This window comes from Electrophorus electricus, chromosome 2, assembly GCF_013358815.1.
Source record: "Electrophorus electricus isolate fEleEle1 chromosome 2, fEleEle1.pri, whole genome shotgun sequence".
NCBI classification, from domain to species: Eukaryota; Metazoa; Chordata; class Actinopteri; order Gymnotiformes; family Gymnotidae; genus Electrophorus; species Electrophorus electricus.
In genome coordinates this window covers 25,621,660-25,643,896 of record NC_049536.1, presented here as the reverse complement: position 1 = coordinate 25,643,896, position 22,237 = coordinate 25,621,660, and the positions used below count along the sequence as shown (strand labels likewise).

At 41.8% G+C, this 22,237-nt stretch overlaps 2 protein-coding genes across 9 annotated transcripts in view; both read right to left on the bottom strand.

The window, feature by feature from the left end:
* The window catches only part of glsb (glutaminase b), a 38,286-nt gene extending 37,514 nt beyond the window's left edge, over positions 1-772 (bottom strand). For all 7 annotated transcript variants that reach the window (XM_027016419.2, XM_027016420.2, XM_027016421.2 and 4 more), the window contains exon 1: positions 371-772. In XM_027016419.2, coding sequence (XP_026872220.1) covers positions 371-663 — 293 coding nt within the window. In that variant the 5' untranslated portion in view covers positions 664-772. The remainder of the gene's footprint in view (positions 1-370) is intronic.
* Positions 773-5,801: 5,029 nt separating this feature from the next.
* On the bottom strand, positions 5,802-22,092 carry nab1b (NGFI-A binding protein 1b (EGR1 binding protein 1)). 2 transcript variants are annotated; one of them, XM_027016449.2, is made up of 8 exons: positions 21,779-22,092; positions 18,036-18,841; positions 17,635-17,768; positions 16,416-16,467; positions 12,883-13,002; positions 11,178-11,346; positions 9,008-9,151; positions 5,802-8,576 (listed from the first exon to the last, which is right to left on the bottom strand). In XM_027016449.2, the coding sequence occupies exons 2-8, from the start codon at positions 18,837-18,839 to the stop codon at positions 8,488-8,490; spliced, it is 1,512 nt and encodes a 503-aa protein (XP_026872250.2). In that variant the 5' UTR covers positions 18,840-18,841; positions 21,779-22,092; the 3' UTR covers positions 5,802-8,487. The 2 variants fall into 2 exon arrangements, with proteins under 2 accessions (XP_026872250.2, XP_035379599.1); XM_035523706.1 differs by lacking the exon at positions 5,802-8,576 and adding an exon at positions 17,246-17,295 and having other exon boundaries at positions 9,050-9,151.
* Between the last annotated feature and the right edge of the window lie 145 nt (positions 22,093-22,237).

Genomic DNA, 22,237 nt, shown 5'->3' with positions numbered 1-22,237 from the left:
AATCGGAAGGTTGCTGGTTCAAACCCCACCGCTGCTGGGCCCCTGGACAAGGCCCTCAAGTTGTACTTAGTCATAAGTGTAAGTCGCTTTGGATAAAAGCGCCAGCTAAATGACATAAATGGTATGAAGTCGAGTAGAGCCAAATTGTCGGCTCATGCTCAAATGTTTCTGAAGCTCTTGTGACCCTCTTTTTGAATTAGTTACTAATGTAAACCAGTTATCTCTAGCTAAATCTGAATTTTAAAAAAGCAATCAAAAAGCCAGTTATCTATCCTTAAATAAACTACGTGTATCCAGTCCATTTTCTCACACATAACGTTGGTCTATTCGTTAGCTCCGTAATCTAGCTAGGTTGTATTTCTTAACCTACTTGTCTGCCGGGGCTTCTTGGATATCATCTTTCTTAAGCGGTTCGGTCTGGTTTATCGCTCCTTCAGTCTTTGTACAGAGGGGTCTTTTCCAGAGTGATGTTTGTGATAAAGGTCGGAGTCCTCCAGGATTCATAAACTTCAGTTTAGATGTGGCACGGACATCAGGGCAGACGGAACTGAAGCAGTATGAACTCAATAAAGACGTTTTATGCCTCGCGATATCTGATAACGGACGCTTAAGGCTCGTTTGAATCAACTCCTTCAGAACAGATGACAACCTAAACTGTAACATTTCAATCTTGTCGAGCTAAATTAGTGGAATTTCACCTTAAATATGCTTAAAAAATTAATTTTGTTTCAACTAGCCACTGTGCAATATATATCACGCTCTACCAAGCACGCCTTCTCGAGACTGTAACGCACTGGCGTTACATGAAGAACAGAATCTCCATAGTCCCGTCCCTCTAAAGCCCCATTGGTTCAAATTTAAATTCTTTAAAGTGATCCTTCTTTTCATTGGCTGGATTAGATATTTTTCATAAATTACATATGCATCATATCCTGATCAGAAAGGATTAATTTTATATCCCGCTTACTGATCAGAAGTGAAAACGGAGAATCTGAATCTTGTCTTGTAGCCGGAATTTTGTCCGTACCTTTGTTCTGTTTTAAGAGAATGTCTATCCAATAAACGACAGTGTAACATACTGTATATACAGTGTATGGTCAGTAACCACATGGACAAGTAGGTCTGAGATTATTTAACAACTCGAAGCAGATTGAGGCCTTTGTTTGTGTTCGACATGCAGTTTATCATGTTTGTTCATTTTCCCACGTGTATTTTTGTTTATTTATTGGTCTGTGTATTCAAACCTTTAGAGCCATAACACAGATATATGACCTGTTTAAAATGATCCAGTCTAAAACAGCGATTTTCAGAGCTGCGGTCATGTTTACTTTTATGTCTCTAACGTTACCCCTTCTGTCCAAACCTGTAGCTCATTCATACTGTTTCTCATGGCATATAAACATTTAGATTACAATGATTCAATTCTTTGAAATAACCCAGCAAGGGGCAAAAATACAAATTCCAAAAATAAGACCCATAAGGGAACATATGGGTTGCATATGGGATGCACACGATCTTACTTAAATTATTAGGCTTAGCCTACCTGATATCAGAGTAGATTGTCCTGGAAATTTACAGAAACTTACTCATCACATTCGAAAGGTTGACATCCATAGGCCGCAGGCTATTAATTCAACAAACACGCGAGTGTGCAAAAAAGAAAAATAAATGTCAAACGGTTGGTTACGACTTGCCGCAATTTAATGAGAAGGTGCTATAGAAGTTAATTGAAAGACGGTTAAATAATAAGACAATACTGGAAATAAGAGAGACTGTACTGTAAGACAAAAACATTTGTACTGATCATGAGTGAAGAGTATGTCTATTCAGTAACCTACTAAACAATTTTGCAGAAAACTCCAGTATTGCGTATCATGACACCAGTTTTAACAAATTTTAAAAATGCTAATTGTTTATAGAGGTAATCTACTTTACGTACTACTCAGAATACAATAGTGAAGCAACTTATTATTTTGGCAGAATTTCTATTTATATGTGCTTGCTATGCATTCTGCAGATTAATGGCTGTTTAGGGTACTCCAAGATGGTATTTCAATATGGTAAACCATTTGAATAACACTTCTACTTTTATAGAAGAGAATCCGTTGTACAGGATTTTTTTTTCTGAAGAAAATGTTTGCAGACCACGTTTTCCCACAAACATATAAGACCAACACAGTTATGCTATGAGTCACGAGTCATAACCCAGCGTTCCTTTTCCAGAAACTTCTCATTCTTCAGTTAACGTCAGTACATTCGTGAGCTGCTGTACAATGTGAGTGCATACTGCCCCCTGTCCTACGATTGGACTATTACACAGCACTTATATTTAGAAAAATTTTATTTCTTTGGCATAGGTGTGTCAAACTCTATTGTACTCAGTCCATTGTCATGTGGGCCAAAACCAAAAACGCAGTTAGGTATTCACCAATAACACATCAGCAACTGACCTTGTATCATATACAAAACAGATGAACTGACTAATTATCACAAGCAAATAAATCATACACACATCGATATTCTTATTTTGCTAACCGATGTTTTTATCTCTATCCTATAGCCTGGCCCTGAATTCACTGGTAAATATTGGAATAACAGAGAATAGCTCTTTTCCATGGTGTATAATGCAGGATCTTTAGATTCATTTGTGGTCGACAAGACTGTTTTAACAATATATTCCATATATAAACAGGCCGGATTAGAACCATTATCTGGCCGGTTCGATCCATGCGCGACAGCCCTGTTTTAAATTGCACTCGCATTTTGTATTTGGTGTTGTACTGACATCTTGTGGAGATCATACATAATGCAGGGCATGGAGTATGTTTGTTATAAATTTAACATTTAAATTAGGTCCCAGGCACAAAATTGCCAAACTGCCTATATTTTCATGCCAGTGCATAAGACCAGAACTGCATATTTATGCCTTTAGTTAGTCTAAAATATTTTAGGTAGGCTAAGTATATACTGACACCACACAAAAATATGCTGACTTTGCAATGTATTTGGTATTCATTACAGATTCATTACAGATATACGCATTAAATTCTTATTAAATCGTCTGTACATGAAATGTGTTTGTTAAATACGTTAAATGGATTATATATTTGTCATAAAATATTTGCTTGTACTATTACTGTGTACTATTCTGAAGTAGAAAACTTAGATGTGTAGAACAATACACACATATCTCATTGGTTTATGTTTAATACCCAGGTACTATGCAGGGAAATTAGTTAGGACTGGTTTCATATTCGAGTTCCTATGCAGATTTCAATCTAAACATGTTAATGTCAAGTCCAGGTATTCCTGAACCAGATGTCAAGCAACAAGCGGCCACTAGAGGGGAGTATATGGAAAGGGTCCTGCAAAAGAAACACAAGGAAAATATGTGAACAATGTAGCTGTATTACATTCTTTAGGACTTTAAATATTTGTAGTGTACACTTATTGATCATACACCCTGTAGACATAAGGTATTTGAAAATTTGCAAAAAGTACATGTGTCCCTGAACTCATTTCAATGTTATGGTCTGGAGTTTGGAAATGTGCTTTAAATGTACAATTTATATTTATATGATACCGTTTCTCTGGAAAGCTTGTGTAGTACACTAAAAAAAATTATTTAAACAATATGTACAATTCAGGCTGTTGATTACATACTCATTCTGTCTTCAAGAATTCTACATTTCATGGGCCTCAGACTGATAATGTTTATTCTAGCTGGGTTTCGCTGAACATTATCTTCTAAGAGTAGGCCACTGTTCTGCTGCTGTTTAGGGGCCGCCTAGGTATGGGCCTGAAACAACATCTCTGCTTAGCTGTCCCTACTGGAAGTGATGCTGAGATCACTTTCAGTTTGATTCTACAAAACAGGCTTACTGCACACATGCTTTCAGGCTTTATGAGACAGTAAATGACTGTGTTGTTATAGGTATTGGGTACACACTGATTCAGTGAGGTTTAAAATTCTGTTTTAAGTATATTGCCATTTCTTTTTTAGTGTTATCTACTGCCTAAACTAATTAACATATTTTTATAACTTCCATGTCAATTGCAGGCCATCATTTTCTTCAGCTGTTGTTGACAGACATATTGTAACCAGACATTTCCCTTTATGTGGTGTGAGATGTTTGCCTGGAGCCAGACTGGTGTCAGACTCCTGCCCACAAAAATCCTGCTTACAGTCTGGAATTGTCCTATACAAGCTTCCTGTCTGGCTGTGTCATAATGAAGTTGAACCATCTAGACATAAACTTCACAGGCTAGGTTAGTGAATCCCACTGTAAAGCAATTGCAGCAGGCAGCATAACACTGTTGAACAGCTGTGCAACTGCAAGCACATAAGCACAGTCAGAAGCATGAAAATGAATGGCTGAATGAGGTCAGAAACAGTGCTTATCATTTGTGTTGAAATTGTTACAGATTGCATCTACTATTGCCATCAGGCAGCAAAACCTCTTTAGTGACACTTTTTATTTAAAACTCATTAATGTTACTTTGCGTATTACACACACACACACACACACACAAAGGTAAAATCATACACAAAGAGATTTAGCCCACCTGCCACCCACACAAAAACTGCCGAATACTCTAGTGACAGACCTCAAAGTGAAGCAAACTGCTGCAGAAAAAGAGTCTCGTTTTCAGATGAGGTGACATATTCTGTGCACAGACCGTCTGTTATTAGGAGCAAGAACTGTTAATAGGAGAACCATGGAGAGCGAAGACATGTGGGAGTCGCGCTTGCGGGTACCCTAACGGGCGCAATTAAAACAGGCTCTCGCAGTTTCCAACGAGCGCGCGCCGACTTCTCTGCGGCTCAGGTTTATTTGTCACACGGATTATACAAATTCAAAGTCCTTTATCCTACAGAAATAGAGGACAAGATAATTCGCAGCCACCCACACGCTCGCGAAAGCTGTCGGTCTCACACGCAGTTAAAACGAGGATGACTACTCTCACGCCTTGTTCGTTGCTGTTTGTCTCAGCGCCACGTCCCTCCCACCGCCTCTGAAGCTGCCCACGGATAGGCGCGCAATGGCGACCTATGTATGACATACCCGGGGGAAGACGTCATGTCGGGCCTAGGCTGCGGGATCCTGTGGGCGGTATGCGGGGGCGCTTATCTGCGCAGGGTTTAGACCCAGGGAAGTGCAGCTTACGTGCAACAAAATGAAGGAAAAAAAAACCGATGAAAGTACGCATATGTGAGTCATTTTAGCACTTTCGATATGTGTAAATATGATATACACGCAAATGATTAGAGGTGAAGACACTACGACCCACACACCGTCCGCCTCGTCATCCCAAGTCACCGAGCACATTCGAACGACGGACATGTGTCAAAAAGGGGGGCCCCAAGTTTCGGGGGCCGCGAGATGCACAGATCCACAGATGTTGATTTGTTTCGCATTACATCTAAGAGACTAATACAACTAGAAGTACATGCAAACGCATGGCACATAGTACGATTGTACGCTATCAAATGTAGAAGAATTGCAACATTTATATTGTGTAGTTGATTTACAAATGTTTTAAGGACATCAAGATTGCACGCTCATATTGTTTCCGTCCTTCTCTTCTGAAACTGTTCATAAGGGAGCTAAAAGGCCGTTTTTCCTACAAATTCAACGAAACTACAAAGTCTGAATTTAACTGATAAAAAGGCAAGAGGGAATTAAGTTCTAAGCTGTTGAACCATTCTGGTCCAACTAAACATAATGACATAAATGCAAGTTTAAACCTTTTTTTTTTTTTTTTACTATAAGTCAGGAAAGTAGCACCACAGTCACATCTCAAAAAAATAGAGTTTAATGTTTGTGTGCTGTATAACAAATTAAATATATTAGTGTTTACAAAACAAGAGGTGCATGACTACTGCATATCCTAATAATGTATTCTTTACTCAGACAGTGATGAGAACAAAGCCTATTGAAACACCGTTTCATCCCACAGTCCAAAATGCATTATTCTATTCTACAAAGCACAAACAAAGATTAAAGAGATCATTGTCTTAAATGACAGAAACAAGCAAGGGACAAATGTAGGAGTCTAGATATGTTCTGACATATAGGTCATTGCATGTTGGTGTCAGTGATAACCAATCTGATCAAAACTGTTCTTTCCCCCAAACTAGGAAAATGTCTCTAGTGCTCTGAAATCCGAAAATCTGACATATGCCTCACAGTTTACACAAAACCACCAGGTTTGTCACATTTCATTAATGAAAAAACACAGAGAGAGAGAGAGAGAGAGAGAGAGAGAGAGAGAGAGAGAGAGAGAGAGAGAGAGAGAGAAGAAGAAGAAGAAGAAGAAGAAGAAGAAGAAGCTACCACTGCTGGGAAAGCAGGCTCAGCTTTATGAAGATTTTATGCTGGGCCCATATGTATCAAGCATCTCTCTGTAAGAATACTGATCCAGGATCAGCTAACTGCTGTCTACACCATGATAGTCATGTCATTAATCGCAAAACTAATCCTAGATCAGCATTGAGTTACTATTACACTTGACCCATGGAATGTTGTTAAACTAAGGCAAAACCAGTTGAAACATTAAAACACCTTAATAATATCAAAATGCAGGTAAATTACACAATAATTAAAACTTTAATAATTTACAATTGTAACCTTTTGCCATTAACCATTTGCAGAGCTGTATCATCCTCTGACAAATCAGGCTTACCACATATTTAAAAACTATATTTAAAATGGCACTTAAATTAACAAAGATTTTGCATACTTAGGTCTTCAGTTTCTGAAAGGAATCATACAAAAATAAGAGTACAGACAACTTCTCCACTTTGCCCTTCAAAACACTGAAGTGTAGGATTTGGACGTGAGGATCAATCGGTTGTTCTCACAGAGGTATTCATCAACAACACAAACACAGCTCATATGTTAGCTTGACACCACGTTACATACCCATATGACTGTGGGAAACCTGATTGTTTGTTTGTTTCTACTGCACGTCACGTGGGAGCTGGAAACTACATAAAGAATGGTACTAAAGGCAAAATGAAGGGCATTCAGCCGATTCACACAGTACAACCTCTAACAGAAAATAAAAGGTTTCACCATTGGAAAAACACGGGAAATGTTAAGTAAGGATGCAAATTGTAAAAACACATTTAGAATAAAACACTAGTGCATATCAGTGACAAACATTTGTACATCAGCTGAATCTAAGACTATTTTTACACTACTAAACACAGAGTACAAATACAGTACTGTACAGTAAACAGCCCAAGGACTGGGACAACTAGACACTTTCACTGGGTTTAGTAACAACAGCTATTCGGTATTGCTCTACTACTAGATACTTGGTATTACGTTTTATAATAGATTATGTAAGACGACGGTTTGGATGATGCGGTGATGCCGCCCTGAAGTTTCAGTCCTAAAAAGATTCTGTTCCTCTTTTTTTATGTCCTTGGAACATTTTGCACATATGGCAACTATGTGAGCTAACAAGCTGCAAAACACCTTGAAGTTTTGAAAAGATTAATAGTCAAAACACTGTAAAAGTAAACATGTCTCTCTACTGAATGTTTGTTTCATAAGCAGAAAGGTTTTTAGGGTGGGGGGCAATAAAATAAACATTAATACTATTTATTATTATAAAAAGTATTTACACAACTATTTGTTAGCTGCGCACAAGATGGGAATATTGTTACTGTTTTGTTTTTTTTTTAAAACACCCCTAGCAAAGTAGTCAATCAGCTGGATGCTTGTGCTTATTGTTGACTACAATAATTAAATATTACACTGCATTACAGACAGATGCGAAAGCTGTAAAGGTTTTCACTACTTTTATGTTTGTGTAAAGCTAACATATTTTATTTTAAGCATTATACTTCTTCTGTGTGGGTCAACTCAACCATAGCACCAAAGACATAAAACCAGATAATTTCAGTTGCTATAGTGGCCTCTGACAGAAGATGCATTGAACTAGAGTAGTTAAGGTCCTTTACAGTGAAATTCCACAAAAGGGATCATTGGAATGAATAACAGCAAGTTGCTGTGTTCTTGCAAAAACTGCCACCCTCGTTTTCAATGGAACAATAATATTTGACATGCATTCATATATACACATCACACAAACTGTATTTAAATAACATCATCTTAACATTTTCCATGTATGAACAAATGTATGTACAAGTAGCGGACACTGTGGTCCATGCCAATCAGAAAGTGAGAGAAAATGAGTTTAAAAAAAAAAAGCGAGTGAGGAAAAGACAGGGAGCGAGTGAGAGAAGCAGTTTGCGTGTACAGTCAGTGACAACACACATTCTGTGAGTCTATCTGGGGTGAAAATAAGGGCTCTAGGTGCTTTGGCAAAACAAAAGGTTTGAACTAAAGAAAAGAAAATCTATTTTGAGGCAACATCGGTTATTAAGGCTCTACTGTAGTTGTGCTCCTTTTAGTATTCAACTGACAGACAACAGAGTTCATTACGGAATCCAAAGAAATAACTTCTGGTCTGCTATCTGGAATCTTCAGGTTCTGATTTGATGGTCTTCTTTTCTGACAGATTGAGGGCACGCAGAGTTGTGTCTGCTCCACCACCGTTTTCTGGAAATGGAGATAATTAAACATTAGATAACATTCAAAATATGGCCGCGATCATTTCTGAAAGAGCATTCAGCTATTCTTCTTGATTGAACATGACATTCATGTTAGAAACATAGAAAGGTTTTGAAAATACTCCAAAATGTATATATCTCATATATTATTGCCATATTTGGAGGATCAAAGAAACAAGGAGAATAAACCAGAAACTGGCATACAGCCCTGACCACCAATCATCCTATATGACTAAGTAAAGGTTGTAAAGATTTGGTAGATGACTGTGTGTGTGTGTGTGTGTGTGTGTGTCTGTGTGAGAGAGAGAGAGAGTAAGAGAGAGAGAGAGTGTTGAAGTGACATGCATCATGTAATTCTTGGGGAAGACTAATTTATGCGCGAGACCACACACAAACACTCACATGCACACACAAACACACCTGTGGCAGCTGCTGCCTTGCTCTCAGCATTAGCTTGATGATGATGTCTCTTCAGCTCATTGGCCAGCTGTTTTCCCAGTGGCGTATCTCCCTCTGACATCCCTGACCTCTGACCTGTCACCCGCAGGTTCAGTGGCCTCTCACCTACACACATACACAAACACTCTTATTTCTTAGTAAACTTTCTGTGCTCCAGCAATGCAGCATTGTATTATTATTATTATTATTATTATTATTATTATGTGTCTTATTACTGTAGAATGCAATCTGTCTCTGCAACAAAGTTGGCTAACATCTAAAACACAAACTGCCTACCACCAAGAAAAGAAACAAAAAGAATCCTTACTTAAACACACTTATATACACACACATTTATACACACACACACACACACACACACACACACACACACACACTTACAGATGCTGCTGATCTCAACATAATCTGAGTGCACCTATTTCTGCCATTACAAACAGCCAACGCAGACGGCACAATGACCTGAGAACACTGCCTCCAGATCCCCACGGTAGCACAAGCACACATCCGATCAGTCAGCCGCCACCGTGCCTCCCCATGACTCCCTCCCCCGTTTACGCATGGCGTGTTAACCTGTTCTGCCTGAGTTCACGGCTGTCTTCTGAGTGCGCACGTTACTGCGTACTGCTCTCTGACTAATGGCTTTCAGCTGATGTTAACACACAGCTCTTTAATCACGGATGGCACCGATTCAGTTCAACCTGCCGAGAGACAAACAAGGCCTGAGGACAAAGCCAAAACTCTCCCTCACCCTGCCTCTCCTCCATCTGTCTACCCACTCAAACTCCCCTCTTTCCTTTCTCACTCATTCTCACCCCACCCCTCTCTCTCTCTCCCCAACCTCTCCCTTTATCTCACTTCCTCCCTAATCTCCCTCTCCTTTTTTTCTTTTCCTCTCTCTCTCTCTCTCTCTCTCTCTCTCTGACGCCCACTCAGAGTGCATGCTGGGATATGAAGAGGTCGCGTAGCAGAGTTCATGAAGGAGGTATTTATTGGAATGGGGAGGAAGGCCGGCCTGTTCACACAGTGGGAAACTCCCTAGACAAACACCATAAATACTGCAAGACAGTTTCATTCAACTTTAACACTCACACATTTTGTCCACACATATCTTCTGCAGTTTAAATACCAAAGGAATATAAATTATAAAATACACAGCAAAAGCACAGCTCTAGGTTGTCACAAACTGTTTAAAGAGTTTAACGTCTCATTAGGAGCATAAACCTATTCGTTTTCTAGTTTAAGATATTTTCAGGTCAAGTGCAGATAATATAATCTCTATCCCACTGCAACCCACGTCCACCTGCACCTCATCTAACCAGACCCTGACCCAACCCCACTACTCTGCTTCCGGAGCATCTGAAATGAAATACCTGCCACGAATCAGAAAAAAAAGAACACAGAAACAGTGAAGAGTGAAGAGACAGAGAGGGGAAGAAAGATAAACAGGGCGTGTGAAGAGGAGAGAAAGTGAGAGGATGACCCAGAGGGACATGGAGCAGGTGATGCAAGCTACCGCATCATCTGAGCAACAACAACTACTTAACACATCATGCCCTGGCCAGTGCAATGTGTCCACTCAATCCTCTGAATGGTCAGTCCAGGTTAACTCAGTTTCCTCTTTCAGTTTACAGAGCAGAAATAACTGTTTTCTTTTCCCTCCAATGTGCTCTTTTGTAGCAGATGACCCTTTTTTTTAATACAATTTTGATTTTAGCTCTCTCTCTCTCTCTCTCTCTCTCTCTCTCTCTCTCTATATATATATATATATATATATATATATAGAGAGAGAGAGAGAGAGAGAGAGAGAGAGAGAGAGAGAGAGAGAGGGAGAAACTAACTTCCCCCTTATGCCATGTGAGCATTTGTAGTTCAGGAAGCGAAATAAAATCAAATCAGTTCGCCTTGCTTTCGGTTTCTATATGACTTGCTTGAAACAGCATGATATTTATACAAAGCATCAGCATTTCAGAACGTTTCAGCATTCTGAAACGCTGATGCTTTGGACAGTTTTGAGACCATCGGAAAAACAACAATCACCAGCACCATAACAACCGCCATTGTTTGTGTAAAATTTTAACTGCCCTAAAGCCAGGGCAGTGGCTCAACCTCCAGCAGGGGTCACTCAGCTCACCATGCTGCTCAGCTGCTTTCTCACTGCTGCTGGACACACCGTTGGCACTCTGTCTCTCTGCGCTGTGCTTGAGGGTTGGCACCCTCCACTCCAGGGTCTGCAGACGGTCCTGTGTTGCCGCATCATGCAGGATCTCCATCTGCTTGGCCAGCAGACGCTCCAGCTGAGCCTACATTTACATTAATGGCATTTAGCTGACACTTTGGATAAAAGCAACTTACAATTATGACTGAGTACAACTTGAGCAATTGAGGGTTAAGAGCCTTGCTCAGGGGCCCAACAGTGGCACCTTGGCAGTGGTGCGGCTTGAACCAGCAACCTTACAAGTCAAGTACCTTAACCACTGAGCTACTTCTGCCCTACCACAGTGTATCAGAGGACAGTGCATCAGGAAGAGCACACTGTGTTTTAGTGGACTGGGGACAGAGTAATTTGTAATGGACATCTGAAGAGTGCACACACTGAATAGCAATGGCAAAGCAGCTGCAGCAATTTACCAGGCCCAAACACATGCACAAGAAGGGTTTTTTGTTTTTTTCTGACAATTCCTAATTTATTAAGATGATTCATACTAGCTTTCTGATAACATCTGCAATTTCACATTGACAAGCAACATGGCCTTCAATTTTGAGCAACAGAATGACAATCCTACTAGGCAAACACCATCTTTAAGCACTGACTGCAGCCCCACTCCTAGCTGATAACCTGCAAGGTAGTTAGATGTTGAAGGAGTCATCAAATCTCATTGCTCCCTTACAATGCTGATTTACAGTTATTACTGACTCATGATTCCTGTACAATTTGAATTAATGTCTACTTAACCATGTTTTGCAGTGATGAAGTATATATATAATCTATTTTAGACTATAAAATTAAGCCTTCCTCCTCTCATAAGTTAACATAAAAGAGTTTATGTATTCACAAAAGATAATTAGCTAATGTATTCCCAACAAAGCTAACATCAATTTAACGAGTGACTATGTTCTGAAACCCTGCTAGACAAATCGACGTTGAGATGACTGCAGGGACAGGGTTTTGCTGGCCATGAGCACAGAGTCATGTAGATTAGTGTTGTTTGTTTCAGAGAAGTTCAGAGAGATCCCAAATTAGGAACTTCTTCAAACTGATTACTGTTAGTCATCTTAAAATCAAAGTGGAATGGTGCTTTTTAAACAGTGGAATGGAATCATCTTTGAATTGTTCCCTATTCATATATCCAGACTATACAGATCAGTACTGGTTAATGTACATACAAGTTTTTATTTTAAATGTACTTAAAATAATAATAAAAATATGCATTTAAAAAATAACTTATTTGGGGGTTTAATAGACCCTTAAAAGTATTTGATCCATAAACAGTGACTGTTTTGTCATGTGATACCATAGCCTCTCTCATCTGCTGTGTGAAGACAGAACTAATATTGTAATGCTGACTTGTAGTTTGAATCGCTGCACAGTTTACCCCAACCCTGCACTCGGTCACAGAGCCCTGCCCAAAGACCCCAAGAACATATGAAACTCAGGATGTCTAGATGATTCATATGTGGCAGACACACACACACACACACACACACACACACACACACACACACACACACACACACACACACACACACACACACACACACACACACAGAGCGTCAGAAAGCTGCCTATGAGTATTAGCGTCCCACAAACACACACACCATGATCTTGCATCAGTCACCTGGATGTTTCGCGAAACTGTCTCTTCTCCTTTGGATCTAGCTTGGGCCAGCTGCTCTCTGAGTGTCTCCTGACGCATGTGGATTGCTTGCAGTGCCTCCTGCAGGTCAAAGAATCCTTCCTGCAGGACAAGAACATGCACAGACACCACCTCATTACACTCATCCACCATTTTGTTTCCCAGTGTATACCACTGCACAGTTGGGGATTTCCCTTATTTAACATACCTGCCACAGCCATCTGCTAATTATTGAGTCCTTCATGAGCTGAATTGGGTGCATCAAAGTGGAAAAAGTACTAAACTCTGTAGTACTTTAAACTTTTGGCACTTGAGTTTAACACACCAACTCTAAAGGTTCACCAAAAATGTATCAATGTTGTGAAGACTATATTAATCCATATTAATCATATATTAATCCATTCTGAGTGGAAGCAGCAGTCAGTGAGCAACAGGTAAGCTCCAAGAGATAGCGCTGAAGCTTTTTCAGGCATTTGGCATTTTACCAAATCCTGCACGATGCCATGATGTTAGTTAATCACATGAGAATAAACTTAGAATTCATTAGCAGTAAAAAGGTCAAGTCTTCTAAAAGATTTCCTACACACAGAATCTCAAACAAGAGGAGAGGAAGGTGTGACCATAAATGCACTGCTGACTGACTGAGGGAGTTTTGTACGACATGTTCTGTTACTCAATCCAAATTGCTCTGACGCTGAGGTTGAACTTGTCTAATGTTGATATTCGAGTGTGCTTCGGTTGCCATGGCTGCTGATCACAAAAGACACCCTCTGTGTGTGGGTTGTGTGTGTACAGATTACGGGGGTGGGGTTACTGTCTTTAACTCATAACTAGTGTTCTGACGCAGGTTCTCCAGTGTTCAGGAGGCAGCAATGACGTAATATAACCACACCTCAGAAGCTCAATTCTGGCTTTTCCACAGTCAAAAAAGGTTTTTCTAAACTGTTTTCTAAACTGCATTCTGAGATGACACTAAATTCACATGACTTTAAATGAAGTGCTTGGTGGGTTCTGGGTTTTGTTTTGTTTTCTGTACAGCTTACACATTTGATAGTGTTATGAAAGTCATCATGAAAGTCACATGTGTTGTGATATGAAATATGTAACTCCATCTTTAAAAAAATACCTGGGGAATTGCAATTTCTAAATGAAGTGTTAAACAATATAAATACTTTACATGTAAATTTCATGCAAAATGAATTTTTGATGAGATGTCAGTGAAAAGACCAATCCCTGAAAATGAAATATTTCCTATTACAAAAATTTTGTTTTTCTACAGTATATTTTTTTCTATTACCTAACTGTGTTTAATTGTACTTTAGTTGAGAAACACGTTTAATGGGGTTTCAGGGGTTTATGCAGCTTCTCGCATTATAACAGTGTTTTTTCCCCTTCTCTGCTATCAGTACATGACAAAACAGATACCCCTCACCCACCTAACAAAGGAGTGTGTGTGTTTGTGCGTGCGTGCGCGCGCGCACATGTGTCTGTCAGTGAGTTTGCATGTGGTGCATACATGTATAGTCAGGTTTGGCTCTTAAAAAAAAACAAAAACAAAAAAAAAACATGCTATCTGAGCAAATGCATGGGTGTGGGTGATTCCAAGTGCGCCTACGTAATGATGTCACATCTACCTCAAGACCGTTGGGTAGGCGCGGAGCTGAGCTCACTCAAACCTGGCCTGCGCACATGTGTGGGCGAGAGGCCTATTCTCACTGGCGTGGCTGGGCGGGTGGTGTGGGTAGTGCTGAGGCCAGACAGGGACAGGGCCAGGGGGGGGGGGTCAATCATTTGAGACACAACACCATCTACTGTAAAAATGCTGTGAGAAGCAAACATGGAAAACCCATTCCCGTGTGAGCTCTGAGCTGCTCAAATTCCTGCAGTATTAAAAATTTTACGAACATGAAGCTGTTTCAAATTCACTGTTTACTTGTAGAGTTCTGAATGGTGTACGTCTCTGTCCTGATGTGCAGTACTTTTGTGTGACATCATAAGAAGGTGAAAATAAAGAGGAAAGTGACAAATCATTCTAGTTAAGGGAAGGCGATGGCCTTTGAACACTGAACACTACTCAACAGCAAGAAAACCCAAAACTAAAGCCTAAAACACTAACAATTACAACAATGAAAGAGGGCTAGTACATTCCTGTTGCTGTTACACAAGTGAATTCACACCAACTGATCCACATTGTCTTTCATTTACTTTTAGCCATGCTAGCATGTCAGCGTGGCCTAATTCTTGAAAAGTGTAGTCAGCGGTTTTGTTCGAAGTTAGTAAAGCTAACTGTTTTTTAACTCACCCCTTTTAATGTTCCCAAATCTATGAATGCACATCATGACATCCTGGTTGGGTGTTAGCGTTCCACATCATATTTTTCCATGCCATAACAGAGCCAGGGCAGCCACAGAGACTGGGCGACTTCTTTCATTAATATTTTATTGACAAAAAATGTATTAACATTTTATTTGATTAATATTAAGGTATTTGACTAGTAATCAGAAGGTTGCCAGTTCAAGCCCAACCACCACCAGTTTGCCACTGTTGGGCCCCTGAGCAAGGCCCTTAGCCCTCAATTGCTCAAGTTGTATTCAGTCCTAATTGTAAGACACTTTGGATAAAAGTGTCAGCTAAATTCCGTAAATGCAAGGAGAGGCTTTCTTATGGTAAAGTAGCTCAAAACCCCAGCTGGTGCTGGTGCCAGTGTCAGGTTTCCCTGCTGGTCATGCCCAAGTACATGTTTAAAGGAAAGCGTGCGATAAAAGTGGCCCGTTTGGACGCCCAACCCAAGCCTGTACGTCTGGGGAGGTCACAACATATGCTTCCAAGCGATTGGCCACTTGGATCGCAGCCAATCGTGTCACCAGAGAGCCATGAATGGACAGCTGCCATTAGCACAAAGGCCTCTTCAGCACTCTGTGGCAGGCAGGGAGCTCCACTTCACCCAGGCTCCGCTTCGCCCAGGAGCACACATGGGCTGAGGGAGCATGGCTTTAAGGTGTGAATGAAGGAGTGGATAACATTCCCACTCTGTTCCATTCTTACAAAGCTTAACCTTTCCCCCATATCATCACACGCAATCCTAAAGGAGGCACCCCCCCTCCCCCCTCCCCGATCCATGCGAACCCTTCCCACACAGTTCAGCACACCGACAGGCAGCTATGCAAACAAAAGCCACAGGCCCCACCCAGTGTCAATCTTACCTCCTACGACAATCTCCTTGCATTTTAGTGTGAGGGGGTTAACAGTTCGGGGGGCCAGGGGCTAGCACTGTAACCCACATTAGCAAACCAACTGATGAACCAAATGCTGGGTGAACCATAAACAAATCAATCTTCCACAGATTTTCAGTATATAGATGATAGCACAGATAATGGTCCAAAATTCAAACTCTTCAATCAGTATGAGGGGTAAGAATTCTAGCCTCTTTAATTTATGATCAGCAGTCATACCAAAAGATGCCTGGTGCTTATCCAAAACATAATGAAGTTAGTGAAAATGGCACATTATCTCACCTCTGTTTTAATCCTCTTTGGAGAGGGCTCATCTCTGTCACCACACCGAGATCTGTCAAGACAGAATACAGCACTCTTTACAAGGCTCTCCAAAGCAGTAAAAGCTCATTTAAATATTCATAAACAAAACTGTAATTAATAATATATTATGAGCTGTTGTCAAAGACAAACTCTGGTTAGTACAAACACTGTTAGAACAAGCATTGTTAGCAAAAGTTTCTCTATTGTCCTCAGGTATGACAGTTGTCCACAGTAAATGCTTTTAGGTTGGATGTAACCTGACTCACTAACCAAAGCACTTGTACAAAAAACCTTTTAGGAATGTCATATCAAAATACTTTAACATGCATGATTTGATTTAGGTCATACATACATTCACCTCCTAAGGTGTAATTAGATGTCTCTGATAAGAAAGGTGCGAGTGAACTTCTAAGCATTGAGACACACACAAAAAATGATGCAACGCCAAAGTGGAATTTTCCATCCCTTGGTATGACACGTTTGCAGCACAGGAAACACCTGGACATGGCTTCAGTGAGGCCTGTTTTTCAGAGTCGTTGATTAAGCTCAAATGTGTCACATCTGACAAAGTGCCATACTCCACACGCCCACACATGCACACACCCACATGCTAACACCCCCACGCTCACACAACCACGCTCACACACTGGCTCTACACTTTAACCCTTTAACTCCAGGCTATTTATTATAATTTTAAGGTCTAATATACAGTAGCTCCTTTTAATTATTCCGTAGACTGATGTAGTTTCAAGCAGAAAGAACAACATTGTGCACTCACTAGCTCTTTCGAGAGTAAGGGGTTAAATTACCTGTGGTTCTTACAACTCTTTCACTGGCCATCTCCATCTCAGAGTAATGCCTGAACAACAGGACTAATTGGTACAAGGGAAAGTGCTTAACTAAGGACTCAACATCAACTATTACTAATAAAAATACATTGCCACTAATATCTGTCACAGAAGTCAAAAAAGCAGTAAACCACAATGCTGGAGATGTTTGCTGAGATATGTGTACTACATTAGAAATTTGTGCCTCAGTAACCACAAAAGAACACAACAAACATGATGACGTATGCATTAGTGTGCGAATATGATAGTTCAAGTACTAGAGACACTCTAGTCAGATGTTATTAGCACTAGGCTGCTTTTCTAAAAATCAGACCCCAAGAACTCGTACCAGTGCTGATGGAGCCACTTACTTGCTGGTTCTATAGGTGTACTTGTAGGTGACCTCTCTGGACACCTGACGGGCGAGTCCGAATAATTCGTCTCTGCGTGTTAGCAGTGCCACGTCCTTCATACACAGCTGTGCTGCGGCCTCATTTACCGTCAACTGTGGACAAACATGTTAGAAGCCATTTGTAATCATGTTATGAACAAGAATAAAACATCATAATACAAAACAACAAATGTGCTTAGACCTGTACAAAATGAGACACGTTGCAGCTGCTCCAGTAAAAAGCAAACAGCACAGCCCAGTATCATTCAGTGTGAAAAACTATACACAAATTATGCATAAGTTGCCACATTTAAGGTGCTGAGAAAGCACTGCGCTAACGCGTTATTACACACAAATGACTGACACATTTCTTTGTACAACCTCATGTAGCGTGAGATGTTTGCCATCTTTCCTCTTGGAGTCGAATCGGCCATAGATGGCGCTGTACTTGCGGATCTCCTCCTCCCTGTGTGGGTCCTCTTCGTTCATGTCAAAGATGTGGCTGATCATCTTGGCCAGCTTCTTGTTGCCCTTGAGCTGCTCTTTGACCTCAGCGGGGTCGCTCTTGGGCAGAGCCTGCGCTATCCGCTCCACACACTCTGTTACGGACTGCACGGCGGCAGCGTCCAGCGCCTCCAGCGCATCGCGCGGGGACGAGGGTGAGCCAAGGTCAGCAGGAGACAGGCTGTGCTCACTCTCTGTGCCATGGCCGGCCCAGAAGCGAGGCTCGCTGCCACTCTGCAGTGGCGATACGGTGGCTGACGAGCTGCCGTTGCCTGCCTCACCCTTGCCCGGATCCACACAGGCAGCCGCCACGCATTTAGGCACCTTGACGTGCGTCTCTCCTCGGGCACCGCTTCCAGGCAGCAGTGTGGGCGAGCCCTCGGGCAGCTTGTAGACGGGGATGCTGCAGACGGGCAGTGAGGTCAGTGGCTGGTTGAAGAGGGCCGGGTTGGTGACCCAGTCTCGCAGGGCCTTCTGCAGGCGTCTGACATGCAGGGGCTTGCTGGCCATGCCCACCAGCGCCATGATCTCCAGGAACTCGTCCTCACCAGCCTCGCACAGCTGCTGTACGTCGTCGCCGCCCTGCTGGATGAAGGCGTCATAGTAGCACAGCAGGTTGGCCCTCTGCAGAATACGGTAGAGCTGCAACTCCCCGAGGGTTCTGGGTAAAGTCGCCGCCATACCTGAGGGAGGAGAGCACGGAATGTGAAGGAGGGAGACGAAAACAAGATGAGGAGTAATGTGTAGGAGGGAAGAAGAAGAAAGGGACAGAAAAGAGAGAGAGAGAGAGAGAGAGAGAGAGAGAGAGAGAGAGAGAGAGAGACAGGACGCCGCAGCGGGGGATGGCAAAAATATGTGGCCGTACCCACGAGAGGCAACTATAAGAGCGTGCCTGTCAGGCTCCTGGGCCGTCGGGAGACTCACATACCACACTCCACCTCTGCAGGCCGCGTAGGCGGCCTGGCCCTCACAGAGCAGCACAGGCCGCGTTTGTTCCCACTTGCTGGGATCCTAGCTGTGCGGCCATCCCTAGCCCAGCAGAGCCCAGCCGGCCTCTGGCAGGGCCGGGGTGGGGCACAGAATGTGGGGAGAGCAGTGGTGTGGGAGAGCAGTGATAGGTAAGCACAGTTTAGTTTGTAACCATGGGAAAGTCCTAGTAGGGTTATGGAATCACATAGTCCTTACAGAGTCAGCTTCAAAACATACACCTCATGTTTAAGTTTGCCAGATATGGACCGAAACTGAATCATACTGCAACCACAGACAATGCGTCTGGTGGTGTTAGACAATTCCATGAATCATGCAACATCAGGATGTGATAGTGCAGCGTTGTCTTATCCGATTGTCCGACGTAATAACATTTCAACAACTACTCATGTTTTAGAAGCAAAAAAATAAAGGTACTGAGGGCTAACACAGATTCTCTGCTTTTCTGTCTTAAACTTGTGCCATCAGTGCTGTTGAGATGGACAGCCTTAAATCCTCTCTGTTTCATAGTGCATTTATGTTTCCTTTCATTTCATGGATAATACCAAGATAGTCTCATGTGCAAAGAAGCACCATACAAAAAAACAATTTGGAGCCTATAATGAAACAGGTAGGACGTCATGCACAGAGATTTCCCTGCTGTACCCAGAACCAATGACTGACATTAATGCTGTCTAGACAGTTTTAGTCCTCCTTTCCTTCTAAAAACTACAAGCTCCATTAGTGATGGTGGATCCTCTCTCTCTCTCTCTCTCTCTCTCTCTCTCTCTCTCTCATGGAGAGAAAGATAGCAATATCCACTCCACCAGTTACAATAATTAAAAAACTCAACAAATGCACTTACTTCAAATGCTTGCTGGATATACAACAATATATAAAACAATAAGACACAGGCAACTTCCTGCTTCGTAACTGGACATCTTAACTAACACATGAAACAGAAGAAAATAGCACATTTTTTCAAAGCAGTGGCTCTCTGGAAGCGAGTTACAATGAGAACACACACACACATACATGCGAGCACCCTGTTTATACAGCTCAAAGTCTAGTAAGAATGCTCTGGAAGCATTCAGTACTCCTACTTCTCTATCGGAGGACGAAGGCCAAGGCGCCAAGAGCAGGGGGCCTTGTTGAAACCAATTCACCATGAGCATGGATGGCCACTCCAGTCATGGAGCTCTTGTGCTCTGCCTTTCTCTCCCTACAGTGCGAGCTCTCTATGAGATGTGAGGAGTGGGCTTCACACCACCGCCTGAGCACTCTCAGCATGCGTTCCCAGTGCCCCACAGCAGACTCTCATCACTCAGAATAAATAACGCGCTCGCTGAATGCAGTGACGCTGCTAGTGAGAAACGACAGTCAAAGAGGAGCTTCTTTTTCTTTATGCAGTCTGGCTATAAGCACTGCATGGGTCTGTTGGTTGGATCAGATGCCTGAGAATATGGAGTCACCCAGCACACTGAGGATGACAACACTATGTTGTCTACAGGGTCAGACTGCTAAAGAAAGGCTGCATAGTTTTAAGGGAGATACTACAACACTATGGTGTTTAACAATTCAATCTAAATAAAATGTTCAAATTACCTGTGTGATTTCTTTAAAATAATAAGTTTTCAAATGGCTAAAATGCTACCCTTTTAGTTTGATTTACACCATTTGGTTATGCCTAGCACTGTGTCATCTTCTTTGAGAAAGCTTCAACTACACTATGAAAACCATACATTTAAGAAATGACTCAGGTCTATACACAAGTCACCGAGAATTGAATGACACATGATGGAGAGTAACAAGCATTATCATCTTATTAGCAAACTTTAAAATCTCCGTAAATATAAAGTTTACTTCCTTTGTCTTTTAAAGACTGCAAAAATGTAGGCAAATGAAATGGAGAAAATTAAGGAAGGAAGAGAGGCCTGTCTTTCAGACATATACAGTAAGTGCAGCATACTCATCATGAAGGAGAGTGAGGGGAGCATCCAACAGTCTCGATACTATTCAAATCTGACCACATGACTTAGAAAACACAAGGCACAAATTTCCTGTTACATCATGCAAAAACATTGTTCAAAGAATAACGCGATGGCAGACAATCTCACCTGTCCCAAAGCAGAATGAATGTTTACTTAGGGGAATGAATATTTGCTTGTGGGAATTTTTATTGTCTCTGACAGAAACAGCAACAAACACAAACTCTCAGCACGTACTCACGTAAGCATCATCTTACTCATCTTCCTAGTAATGACAACAACAACAACAACAACAATAATAATAAGATAAACCCTCGAGATTGGACACAAATCTTTGGCGTCACATTAAACTCTCCTGTGTCAGAGGCTTTGTTACTACAAGACGAGCATTATGGAAACTAGAATTAGAGAGATGTCGAAAGCTGGGGACGCTTGTTTTTACACCGCTACCGAATGACGCCCATCGCGTGCTGCCACCGTTTCTGCCTCCTGCCTTAACAATGGCACAGGTACGCTCGCACACTCCACACAGGTGCCGCGCACATGGATTACTGTAGGCGACCAACGCCAGGACGGCGAAGTTGCAGCAAAATATGCGGACATAAACGAAGAGCCAGCATTTAAGTGTGAAAGCCATTTTATAGATTGTCTGCAATATAGCATTACCTCTGGCTTCTCTGTCGCTTCCCAAAGATGTCTCTTGCTCACGACGGGCTTCTTTTTTTCACGATTCTAATGAAAAGTTGAAAATAATCGTCCAGTCAATATCGCGAAGCCTCACCTGACGTCGAACTGACAGGGGGAGAGCGTGTTTACGTGCGCTAGCCTGCCAGACCAAGTTGAAACTCTCACCGGCATGTAGTCCCGCTCTGTGTTAATAAATCCCCTCTCACACTCTATAGTTAAACGCGGGAGCTCAGAGGTACACAAAAGCAGCGCACACGAACTATTTGGTTTCCGCGTACTCCCCTACTGCCAGAATTAGGATATTCCGCGCTTGCTACATCGCTCTCTCTCACTCCCACGCGCCTGCGTGACGCAGGTCCTCGCGTGGGCGGCTGTGGCGCGTGGGAGGCTGCTGCATGGAATACCAACCATCACATCACACCAGTGGCTGCAGCTAGC